At 39.1% G+C, this 12,629-nt stretch overlaps 1 protein-coding gene across 2 annotated transcripts in view; it reads left to right on the top strand.

Annotated features, from left to right (window-relative positions):
- TEX11 (testis expressed 11) overlaps positions 1-12,629 on the top strand; it is a 383,978-nt gene that overhangs the window by 199,036 nt on the left and 172,313 nt on the right. For both annotated transcript variants that reach the window (XM_055376139.2, XM_004064340.5), the window contains exon 13: positions 740-818. In XM_055376139.2, the coding sequence (XP_055232114.1) occupies positions 740-818 (79 nt within the window). The remainder of the gene's footprint in view (positions 1-739; positions 819-12,629) is intronic.

Below are 12,629 nucleotides of genomic sequence, written 5' to 3'. Positions count from 1 at the left end.
ACTTACTAATCTTATACATTTTTCATATTAGTGTATATTCATTTTTTCCACTTTATTTCATACTCAACAGTTTTAATGATTGCACAATAGTTTATTGCTACCCTGTAATAGACATACAGTGTATACTTCTTTTCTATTATTATTATAATCTACACTGCTTTTAATATTTTTGTTCATAAACTTTCCCCATATTTATTCCAGGTGACTTTTCAGAAGCACAATTTCTTAAAGGGAATAATAATAGCAGCTGCCATTTATTAAATGCTTACTAAGTGCTAGGTTCTCTGCTATATAATTTCCATACATTATCTCAGGTAATCCTCTCAACAACCCTGAGAAATTGGTGGTATATTCTCCATTTTACAGGTGACAAAACTAAGGTATAGAGAGCTTAACTTGCCTATGGCCATACAAGTAGCAAGTGGTTTCAAATTTAGATCTGTCTGACTTCAGATACCAAGCTCTCTACCCCAGTGTTCTTAGCGTATAACATTGCCAAGTTGCTTTTTGAAAGGATTGCACCAGATTACTTTGCTATCTGTGCAAGAGTGCTTGTGTCATGACACTCTCCAGCATTGGACGTTAATACTTTAAAAGAAGATTTTGATAAATTTTTAGGCAAAACATGGTATATGGCAAACATTTAGTAAGTTGATTTTGAATAGAGGAAAATTATTGAAAATAACTAAGCTTCCTCAAAAATTAAACTGATAATTATTTCATTTTTTCATCTTGTTAGCTGTCATGGAAATACTACATCTTGACATGCCCTTAGACTTCTGTGTGAACATTGCTAAACTGCTGATGGATCATGAAAGGTACAGAATTGATTTCCCTTTCTCTAAAGACTGACAGTTTTTGGCTAGGCACCAGTGGCTCACACCTAGAATCCCAGCACTTGGAGAGGCTGAGGCAGGAGGATCCCTTGAGCCCAGGAGCTTGAGACCAACCTTGGCAACATAGCAAGACCCCATCTCTACAAAATATTTTTTTAAAAATTGGCTGGTATGGTGGCATGTGCCTGTAGTCATAGCTACTCGGGAGGCTGAGGCGGGAGGATCACTTGAGCCCAGCAGTTCAAGGTTACAGTGAACTATGATAGTGCCACTGCATTCCAGCATTGGCAACAGAGCAGGACTCTCTCAAAAATAATTTTAAAAATTTAGTCCCTCCTTCACACTAGCCAAGTATCAAATCCAAATAGCTGCATGTAGCTAATGGCTGCCTTATTGGACATTACAGATTAAAAAAATTTCCATTGTCACAGGGAAGTTCTATTGGGCAGCACTGTTTTAGACCCTGTATTTCTTTTAATGCAGACAACATTTAAAATAGCTCTTTTCTGGCAGCTACATCATATGGTTAATTTCCTGGACTTATGAAACTATATGCCTCATATCCTCCACTTTTATGGTTAAGAACCCATTAACCATACTTTATAAACTATTAAATTTCAGCCTGATTGTTACAGCCTATTTTTTCAGTTCTTCTGATCTTTGTGAATTTCAATTCTATCATGCAGTGTATTAACTATTCCTCCCAGTTTGTGTCATCTTCAAATTTGGTATTCCCACCTGTCTTCATCTAATTCAGGGGTCTGCAAACTTTTCTTACAGGTTAAGATATAAGTATACATTTTGGGCTTGTGGGCCACACAGTCTCTGTCACAACTAGTCAACTCTGCCGTCGTGGTGCAAAAGTAGCCATAGACTAATCATAAACAAATGTGTGTGGCTTTTATTCCAGTAAAACTTTATTCATAAAAACAAGCAGAGCAGCTGGACTGCAGGCCATAGTTTTGTAACTCCAGATAATTTGACAAACGACAAAACTGAGGCCAGAACCTTTGTGGCAGCATAGATTAATCTCCAGGTTAACAGCAATCCATTAATTGATACTTTTTAGTGTACAATCATTGAACCTGTTATAAATCCACCTAATTATAGAGCTAGATGACCTAATTTCCTTCATGTTGTTCACAAAAATTTTATGGAACTTAATTTTTATTTTTTAAAGTTTTGGTTGTTTTTCCTTCCTTCTTCCAAAAAGAATTTGAAACTTCTTATATTCAGGTGTATAATAAAGCTCTGAAAATTGAAATAGACAATCAAAACCCTGAAAAGGAGGAAGCAAACATACCAAACACAATGGCTAATATATTTGCTGTGGTAGAGCATTCAATTTAATGGTAAGCTTTCTTGCAGCCAGGGAAAAGGGGCAATGTGATATTTTATACAATTTTCATTATTAAATAACAAAAGCTAACATTTACTGATACTTGCTTTTTACTAGGCACTATTCTAAATTCCTTACATTATAAATTATGAAGTACCTCTAAGGTAATTTGATTAACCCCATTTTGCAGGTGAGAAAAATGAGGGTTAGATAGAAAAAGTAATTTGCCCACAATTGCATAGCTAGGAAGGAGCAGAGCTGGAATTTAAATATGTTTGCAGAGCTCACGCTTTTTATTACTGTAGTAGAAGGAATACATTCAATACTACATTCCAAATCAATTAATCACTAGAAAAAGTTTACAAAGTGGTGGACTATGGGCTGGGTGTGGCGAGAGATGTGTTGCATATAGTTGAATTAGTTGCCAACATTAAACATTCAGGAAATTTCACATAAAAATATGGTTTTCATATATATATATTATATATATGTATATAATATATACATAGAAAATCTGTGTAATGAAAAATAATTCAAGAAAAGGACTGAAATTTCAACTGGGTTTATTTTGGAAAGTGAATAAAATAAGCAATCCTGTTGTAAAATGCAGTTATGTAGTTATATATTAAGGGAAAAGATTGCCCAGGCATTAGCTCTCTTACAGATGACAACTTTACAAAAAAGTGTCTACTGAGTCACACAATGTATTCTTTTTTTTTTAGTACCTTCTTTTTTTATTATACTTTAAGTTCTAGGGTACATGTGCACAACATGCAGGTTTGTTACTTATGTATACATGTGCCATGTTGGTGTGCTGCACCCATTAACTCCTCATTTACATTAGGTATATCTCCTAATGCTATCCCTACCCCCTTCTCCCACCCCATGAAAGGCCCCGGTGTGTGATGTTCCCCTTCCTGTGTCCAAGTGTTCTCATTGTTCAATTCCCACCTATGAGTGAGAACATGCAGTGTTTGGTTTTTTGTCCTTGCGATAGTTTGCTGAGAATGATGGTTTCCAGCTTCATCCATGTCCCTACATAGGACAGGGACTCATCCTTTTTATGGCTGCATAATATTCCATGGTGTATATATGCCACATTTTCTTAATCCAGTCTATCATTGTTGGACATTTGGGTTGGTTCCAAGTCTTTGCTATTGTGAATAGTGCCACAATGAACATACGTGTGCATGTGTCTTTATAGCAGCATGATTTATAATCCTTTGGGTATATACCCAGTAATGGGATGGCTGGGTCAAATGGTATTTCTAGTTCTAGACCCTTGAGGAATTGCCACACTGTCTTCCACAATGGTTGAACTAGTTTACAGTCCCACCAACAGTGTAAAAGTGTTCCTATTTCTCCACATCCTCTCCAGCACCTGTTGTTTCCTGACTTTTTAATGATTGCCATTCTAACTGGTGTGAGATGGTATCTCATTGTGGTTTTGATTTGCATTTCTCTGATGGCCAGTGATGATGAGCATTTTTTCACGTATCTTTTGGCTGCATAAATGTCTTCTTTTGAGAGGTGTCTGTTCATATCCTTTGCCCACTTTTTGATGGGGTTGTTTGTTTTTTCTTGTAAATTTGTTTGAGTTATTTGTAGATTCTGGATATTAGCTCTTTGTCAGATGAGTAGATTGCAAAAATTTTCTCCCATTTTGTAGGTTGCCTGTTCACTCTGATGGTAGTTTCTTTTGCTGTGCAGAAGCTCTTTAGTTTAACTGGATCCCATTTGTCAGTTTTGGCTTTTGTTGCCATTGCTTTTGGTGTTTTCTGTTGCATAGACATAAATAATAATGCCCAGTGAAGCATATTTATTTGTGGTGTCAATGAGAATTTTGATATGATAGAACTTTTGAACATAGTGCCTGTGTCTTAAGTTTAATGTAGACTGGTCAAAATAACTTAAGTATGACTACAGAAGATATTTCTGCAATGGTTAACACAAGACTTGATATGAAACTTAAATCCAAAGTGGCAGTGTTTTTAAAGATAAAAAACTTCAGTGTATTAATTGTATAATTCACCAGGAAACACTGTCCTAAAAAGATAAAAAATGAAACGTGTATATAGTAACAATATATGTATACCAGATATTCTTCTGTGGCCTCAACCAAGGTTATTGCTTTTTTTGGATGAATTGGATGCACAATACAGTAGTTGCTTCTGCTTCTTGTAGATTAGGGGGCTTAGTTGTATGTGGTGTTGTCACAGGTTGGGTTGCCCTGGAAGCAAATTTTGAGATGGAGGTTAACGTGAAGATAATTTATTAAAGGGTTCTTTCAGGATCAACACCTGTGAAGGGAAGGGGATGCAGCTGGACTAATGGGAGAAGTTGGCCTAGATATAGTCAGAAGGCCTCAGCCTTACTTATTGGGAGCTCTGAAGCTGGGATGGTCCCTCCAAATTGTCCTCAGCTAAGGTCAGAGGGCCGGTCCTTATAGCCCAATGTTGACTAGTCTCTGTATGCCAGTTACCCTGGGAAAGGAGAATGACCTTGGGTGTGGTAGCTTTTTTCAGCCTAGCGAATTCCTAAAGAGCAACTGGGGAATAAATACTTCAGTTCTGAAGGGGAGTTTCGGGATGTAGTGCAGCATTTATGTCAGGTGCTGAAGATATATTTTTTGAACTGTTGAAAGAATTCAACTTGTTCATGTCATCCAAGGGAAAATCCCTGACTCAGTTCAGTGACTGACCTTTTTGGTGAATATGATAATCCATATAAACACTCTGAATCTTTCTCGCGAAAGTGCTCATAAGTAGTTACACAAATGTAAAATTTAATTCACATGTTCTTAGTGAAGTCATTTTTTGGTGAAATGCTTTTGGCAAGGAATAATCCAGCTTACTTTTCTGTGCTGAAATTGGTGTCCAGAGATGGAAGTGATTACTTAAACTACGTATTCACAATTGCAGGTTTAAAGAGTGAATTCCAAAAAGGAAGTTTTCTGATTTCCAACATTGTGGCAATTAAAAATATTGCCTATTTTGTCTTTTTCAATTAATTTTACTAATGTCAATTAAGAACTACAAATTGAAGAAATTGAACTGCACTGTATTGTGGTACTGAATCCTAATTAGACAACTTTGGTATATCAGTATGTAGTAGACATTTGCTGCTTTTGGCCATCCATCATTTTATTCATTCCACTTCCCTCTTGATACAGTACCCGAATTTCCACTTAAGTATCTACTTCTCCCTATCAGCCCATGTGGACATTGACATATTGGTGTAGAAGAAAGGATTTTAGCTTTCTATTTACAAGTCAACAAAGTAATCAATTTCAAAGGAAAATTTGATAAATTATTTATATTTTTAGATTTCAAATTTAAAATATAGCTGCTCTTTTCCTACCTGTTCATACTATGTGTTAATGTGCTTATACCATCGTTCGGTTAATGATAAAGTTTAATTACATATCTGGCAGTGGATTTTTTTACAGTCTGCTTCACTCATTTATGTTACATATTTGGCTTCTGTAGACAGTGTAGGAAGTTGCATTATATAATGGACAATGCTTTTAGTAATTTTATAGCAAGAGCATAAGTATATTTTACACAGTAAAGTTTTTTTTTTAAGCAATGAAAGATAAGCATGCAGAACATTAACTGTTAGAAAGTGAATGAAGTGGCCAGGCGTGGTGGCTCACGCCTGTAATTTCAACACTTTGAGAAGCTGAGGAAGATGAATCGCCTGAGGTCAGGAGTTCAAGACCAGCCTGGTCAACATGGCAAGCCCCTGTCTCTACTGAAAATACAAAAATGAGCGGGGTGTGGTGGCACATGCCTGTAATCCCAGCTACTCGGGAGGCTGAGGCATGAGAATTGCTTGAACCCAGGAGACGGAGGTTGCAGTGAGCCGAGATCGCGCCATTGCACTCCAGCCTGGGCGACAGAGCAAGACTCCATCTCAAAAAAAAAAAAAGAAAAGAAAGTGAATGAAGTTCTGTAATGGACTAAGCTAATGTAGTTCAGACCTAGTTTTCTGGTGATCCATCTTGATGCAAGGATAAAATTTTGAATATATAGAATGGATGGAAATACTATGTCTCTTAAGCGATCTTTTTTTTTTTTTTGAAATTTCACCTTTTACAGTCAAGCTTCATTAGGAGACAGAGAGCAGACAATTCCAGGTTATATACTTATTAGATCCTAGTAATATCCAGTACTATTTAAGGGAAGAGCATAGGCTTTGGATTCTAGAAAAGCAGGTGAATGGCTTGATACTGTTACTGAATCATTTTTCTGAATTTGTTAGATTATATCTATTTACTCTCTGACATTAACATTTAAGTAAACTTGCAAAAGATAAGATTAATTGGAGGTGGAGCCAAGATGGCTGAATAGGAACAGCTCCAGTCTACAGCTCCCAGCGTGAGCGACGCAGAAGATGAATGATTCCTGCATTTCCAACTGAGGTACCGGGTGCATCTCACTGGGGATTTTTGGACAGTGGGTGCAGGACAGTGGGTGCAGTGCACTGAGCCTGAGCCAAAGCAGGGCAAGGCATGGCCTCACCTGGGAAGTGCAAGGGGTCAGGGAATTCCCTTTCCTAGGGGTGACGGATGGCACCTGGAAAATCGGGTCACTCCCACCATAATACTGCGCACTTCCAACGGTCTTAGCAAACGAAACACCAGGAAATTAAATCCCACGCCTGGCTTGGAGGGTCCTACGCCCACAGAGCCTCGCTCATTGCTAGCACAGCAGTCTGAGATCAAACTGCAAGGCAGCAGCAAGGCTGGGGGAGGGGCACCCGCCATTGCCGAGGCTTGAGTAGGTAAACAAAGAGGCTGGGAAGCTCGAACTGGGTGGAGCCCACTGCAGCTCAAGGAGGCCTGCCTGCCTCTGTAGACTCCACCTCTGGGGGCAGGGCATAGCCAAACAAAAGGCAGCAAAGACTTCTGCAGACTTAACTGTCCCTGTCTGACAGCTTTGAAGACAGTAGTGGTTCTCCCAGCACGCAGCTTGAGATCTGAGAATGGACAGACTGCCTCCTGAAGTGGGTCCCTGACCCCCGAGTAGCCTAACTGGGAGGCACCCCCCAGGAGGGGCAGACTGACACCTCACACGGCCAGGTACTCCTCTGAGACAAAACTTCCAGAGGAACGATCAGGCAGCAACATTTGCTGTTCACCAATATCCGCTGTTCTGCAGCCTCCGCTCTGATACCCAGGCAAACAGGGTCTGGAGTGGACCTCTGGCAAACTCCAACGCACCTGCAGCTGAGGGTCCTGACTGTTAGAAGGAAAACTTACAAACAGAAAGGACATCCACACCAAAACCCCATCTGTTTGTCACCATCATCAAAGACCAAAGGTAGATAAAACCACAAAGATGGGGAAAAAACAGAGCAGAAAAACTGGAAACTCTAAAAATCAGAGCACCTCTCCTCCTCCAAAGGAGCGCAGCTCCTCACCAGCAATGGAACAAAGCTGGACGGAGAATGACTTTGACAAGTTGAGAGAAGAAGGCTTCAGACGATCAAACCACTCCAAGTTAAAGGAGGAAGTTCAAACCCAAGACAAAAAAGATAAAAACCTTGAAAAAAGATTAGACAAATGGCTAACTAGAATAACCAATGCAGAGAAGTCCTTAAAGGACCTGATGGAGCTGAAAACCATGGCACGAGAACTGCATAACAAATGCACAAGCCTCAGTAGCCAATGCAATCAACTGGAAGAAAGGGTATCAGTAGTGGAAGATCAAATGAATGAAATGAAGCGAGAAGAGAAGTTTAGAGAAAAAAGAATAAAAAGAAATGAAAAAGGCCTCCAAGAAATATGGGACTATATGAACAGACCAAATCTACGTCTGATTGGTGTACCTGAAAGTGACGGGGAGAATGGAACCAAGTTGGAAAACACTGCAGGATATTATCCAGGAGCACTTCCCCAATCTAGCAAGGCAGGCCAGCATTCAGATTCAGGAAATACAGAGAACGCCACAAAGATACGCCTCGAGAAGAGCAACTCCAAGACACATAATTGTCAGATTCACCAAAGTTGAAATGAAGGAAAAAATGTTAAGGGCAGCCAGAGAGAAAGGTCGGGTTACCCACAAAGGGAAGCCCATCAGACTAACAGCTGATCTCTCGGCAGAAACTCTACAAGCCAGAAGAGAGTGGGGGCCAATATTCAACATTCTTAAAGAAAAGAATTTTCAACCCAGAATTTCATGTCCAGCCAAACTAAGCTTCATAAGTGAAGGAGAAATAAAATCCTTTACAGACAAGCAAATGCTGAGAGATTTTGTCACCACCAGGCCTGCCCTAAAAGAGCTCCTGAAGGAAGCACTAAACGTGGAAAACAACAACCGGTACAAGCCACTGCAAAAACATGCCAAATTGTAAAGACCATCAAGGCTAGGAAGAAACTGCATCAACTAACGAGCAAAATAACCAGCTAACATCACAATGACAGGGTCAAATTTACATATAACAATATTAACCTTAAATGTAAATGGACTAAATGCTCCAATTAAAAGACACAGATTGGATAAAGAGTCAAGACCCATCAGTGTGCTGTATTCAGGAAACCCATCTCACGTGCAGAGACACACATAGGCTCAAAATAAAGGGATAGAGGAAGATCTACCAAGCAAATGGAAAACAAACAAAGGCAGGGGTTGCAATCCTAGTCTCTGATAAAACAGACTTTAAACCAACAAAGATCAAAAGAGACAAAGAAGGCCATTACATAATGGTAAAGGGATCAATTCAACAAGAAGAGTTAACTATCCTAAATATATATGCACCCAATACAGGAGCACCCAGATTCATAAAGCAAGTCCTTAGAGACCTACAAAGAGACTTAGACTCCCACACAATAATAATGGGAGACTTTAACACCCCACTGTCAACATTAGACAGATCAACACGACAGAAAGTTAACAAGGATATCCAGGAACTGAACTCAGCTCTGCACCAAGCAGACCTAATAGACATCTACAGAACTCTCCATCCCAAATCAACAGAATATACATTCTTTTCAGCACCACACCACAACTATTCCAAAATTGACCACATACTTGGAAGTAAAGCACTCCTCAGCAAATGTAAAAGAACAGAAATTATAACAAACTGTCTCTCAGACCACAGTGCAATGAAACTAGAACTCAGGATTAAGAAACTCACTCAAAACCACTCAACTACACAGAAACTGAACAACCTGCTCCTGAATGACTACTGGGTACATAACAAAATAAAGACAGAAATAAAGATGTTCTTTGAAACCAATGAGAACAAAGACACAACATACCAGAATCTCTGGGACACATTCAAAGCAGTGTGTAGAGGGAAATTTATAGCACTAAATGCCCACAAGAGAAAGCAGGAAAGATCTAAAATTGACACCCTAACATTACAATTAAAAGAACTAGAGAAGCAAGAGCAAACACATGCAAAAGCTAACAGAAGGCAAGAAATAACTAAGATCAGAGCAGAACTGAAGGAAATAGAGACACAAAAAAGCCTTCAAAAACTCAATGAATCCAGGAGCTGGTTTTTTGAAAAGATCAACAAAATTGATAGACCGCTAGCAAGACTAATAAAGAAGAAAAGAGAGAAGAATCAAATAGACACAATAAGAAATGATAAAGGGGATATCACCACCGATCCCACAGAAATACAAACTACCATCAGAGAATACTACAAACACCTCTACGCAAATAAACTAGAAAATCTACAAGAAATGGATAAATTCCTTGACACTTACACTCTCCCAAGACTAAACCAGGAAGAAGTTGAATCTCTGAATAGACCAATAACAGGCTCTGCAATTGAGGCAATAATCAATAGCTTACCAACCAAAAAAAGTCCAGGACCAGATGGATTCACAGCCAAATTCTACCAGAGGTACAAGGAGGAGCTGGTACCATTCCTTCTGAAACTATTCCAATCAATAGAAAAAGAGAGAATCCTCCCTAACTCACTTTATGAGGCCAGCATCATCCTGATACCAAAGCCTGGTAGAGGCACAACAAAAAAAGAGAATTTTAGACCATTATTCCTGATGAACATCGATGCAAAAATCCTCAATAAAATACTGGCAATCTGAATCCAGCAGCACATCAAAAAGCCTATCCACCATGATCAAGTGGACTTCATCCCTGGGATGCGAGGCTGGTTCAACATATGCAAATCAATGAACGTAATCCAGCATATAAACAGAACCAATGACAAAAACCACATGATTATCTCAATAGATGCAGAAAAGGCCTTTGACAAAATTCAACAGCCCTTTATGCTAAAAACTCTCAATAAATTAGGTATTGATGGGATGTATCTCAAAATAATAAGAGCTATCTATGACAAACCCACAGCCAATATCATACTGAATGGGCAAAAACTAGAAGCATTCCCTTTGAAAACTGGCACAAGACAGGGATGCCCTCTCTCACCACTCCTATTCAACATAGTGTTGGAAGCTCTGGCCAGGGCAATGAGGCAGGAGAAGGAAATAAAGGGCATTCAATTAGGAAAAGAGGAAGTCAAGTTGTCCCCGTTTGCAGATGACATGATTGTATATCTAGAAAACCCCATCGTCTCAGCCCAAAATCTCCTTAAGCTGATAAGCAACTTCAGCAAAGTCTCAGGATACAAAATCAATGTGCAAAAATCACAGGCATTCTTATACACCAATAACAGACAAACAAAGAACCAAATCATGAGTGAACTCCCATTCACAGTTGCTTCAAAGAGAATAAAATACCTAGGAATCCAACTTACAAGGGATGTGAAGGACCTCTTCAAGGAGAACTACAAACCACTGCTCAATGAAATAAAAGAGGATACAAACAAATGGAAGAACATTCCATGCTCATGGGTAGGAAGAATCAATATCATGAAAATGGCCATACTGCCCAAGGTAATTTATAGATTCAATGCCATCCCCATCAAGCTACCAGTGACTTTCTTCACAGAATTGGAAAAAACTACTTTAAAGTTCATATGGAACCAAAAAAGAGCCCACATTGCCAAGTAAATCCTAAGCCAAAAGAACAAAACTGGAGGCATCACTCTTCCTGACTTCAAACTATACTACAAGGCTACAGTAACCAAAACAGCATAGTACTGGTACCAAAACAGAGATACAGACCAATGGAAAAGAACAGAGCCCTCAGAAATAATGCCACATATCTACAACTATCTGATCTTTGACAAACCTGACAAAAACAAGAAATGGGGACAGGATTCCCAATTTAATAAATGGTGCTGGGAAAACTGGCTAGCCATATGTAGAAAGCTGAAATTGGATCCCTTCCTTACACCTTATACTAAAATTAATTCAAGATGGTTTAAAGATTTGAATGTTAGACCTAAAACCATAAAAACCCTAGAAGAAAACCTAGGCAATACCATTCAGGACATAGGCATGGGCAAGGACTTCATGTCTAAAACACCAAAAGCAATGGCAACAAAAGCCAAAAGTGACAAATGGGATCTAATTAAACTAAAGAGCTTCTGCACAGCAAAAGAAACTACCATCAGAGTGAACAGGCAACCTACAGAATGGGAGAAAATTTTTGCAATCTACTCATATGACAAAGGGCTAATATCCAGAATCTACAATGAACTCAAACAAATTTACAAGAAAAAAACAAACAACCCCATCAACAAGTTGGCAAAGGATATGAACGGACACTTCTCAAAAGAAGACATTTGTGCAGCCAAAAGACACATGAAAAAATGCTCATCATCACTGGGCATCAGAGAAACGCAAATCAAAACCACAATGAGATACCATCTCACACCAGTTAGAATGGCAATCATTACAAAGTCAGGAAACAACAGGTGCTGGAGAGGATGTGGAGAAATAGGAACACTTTTACACCGTTGGTGGGACTGTAAACTAGTTCAACCATTGTGGAAGTCAGTGTGGCGATTCCTCAGGGATCTAGAACTAGAAATACCATTTGACCCAGCCATGCCATTACTGGGTATATACCCAAAGGATTATAAATCATGCTGCTCTAAAGACACATGTACACGTATGTTTATTGTGGCACTATTCACAATAGCAAAGACTTGGAACCAACCCAAATGTCCAACAATGATAGACTGGATTAAGGAAATGTGGCACATATACACCATGGAATACTATGCAACCATAAAAAAGGATGAGTTCATGTCCTTTGTAGGGACATGGATGAAGCTGGAAACCATCATTCTCAGCAAACTATCGCAAGGACAAAAAACCAAACACCACATGTTCTCACTCATAGGTGGGAATTGAACAATGAGAACACATGGACACAGGAAGAGGAACATCACACACCAGGGCCTGTTGTGGGGTGGGGGGAGTGGGGAGGGATAGCATTAGGAGATATACCTAATGTTAAATGACGAGTTAATGGGTGTAGCACACCAACATGGCACATGTATACATATGTAACAAACCTGCACGTTGTGCACATGTACCCTAAAACTTAAAGTATAAAAAAAATTAA

Source organism: Gorilla gorilla, chromosome X, assembly GCF_029281585.2.
Source record: "Gorilla gorilla gorilla isolate KB3781 chromosome X, NHGRI_mGorGor1-v2.1_pri, whole genome shotgun sequence".
Taxonomy (NCBI): domain Eukaryota; kingdom Metazoa; phylum Chordata; class Mammalia; order Primates; family Hominidae; genus Gorilla; species Gorilla gorilla.
Note: the sequence above shows the minus strand (reverse complement) of the source record. Positions and strands in the feature narration are given on the sequence as shown.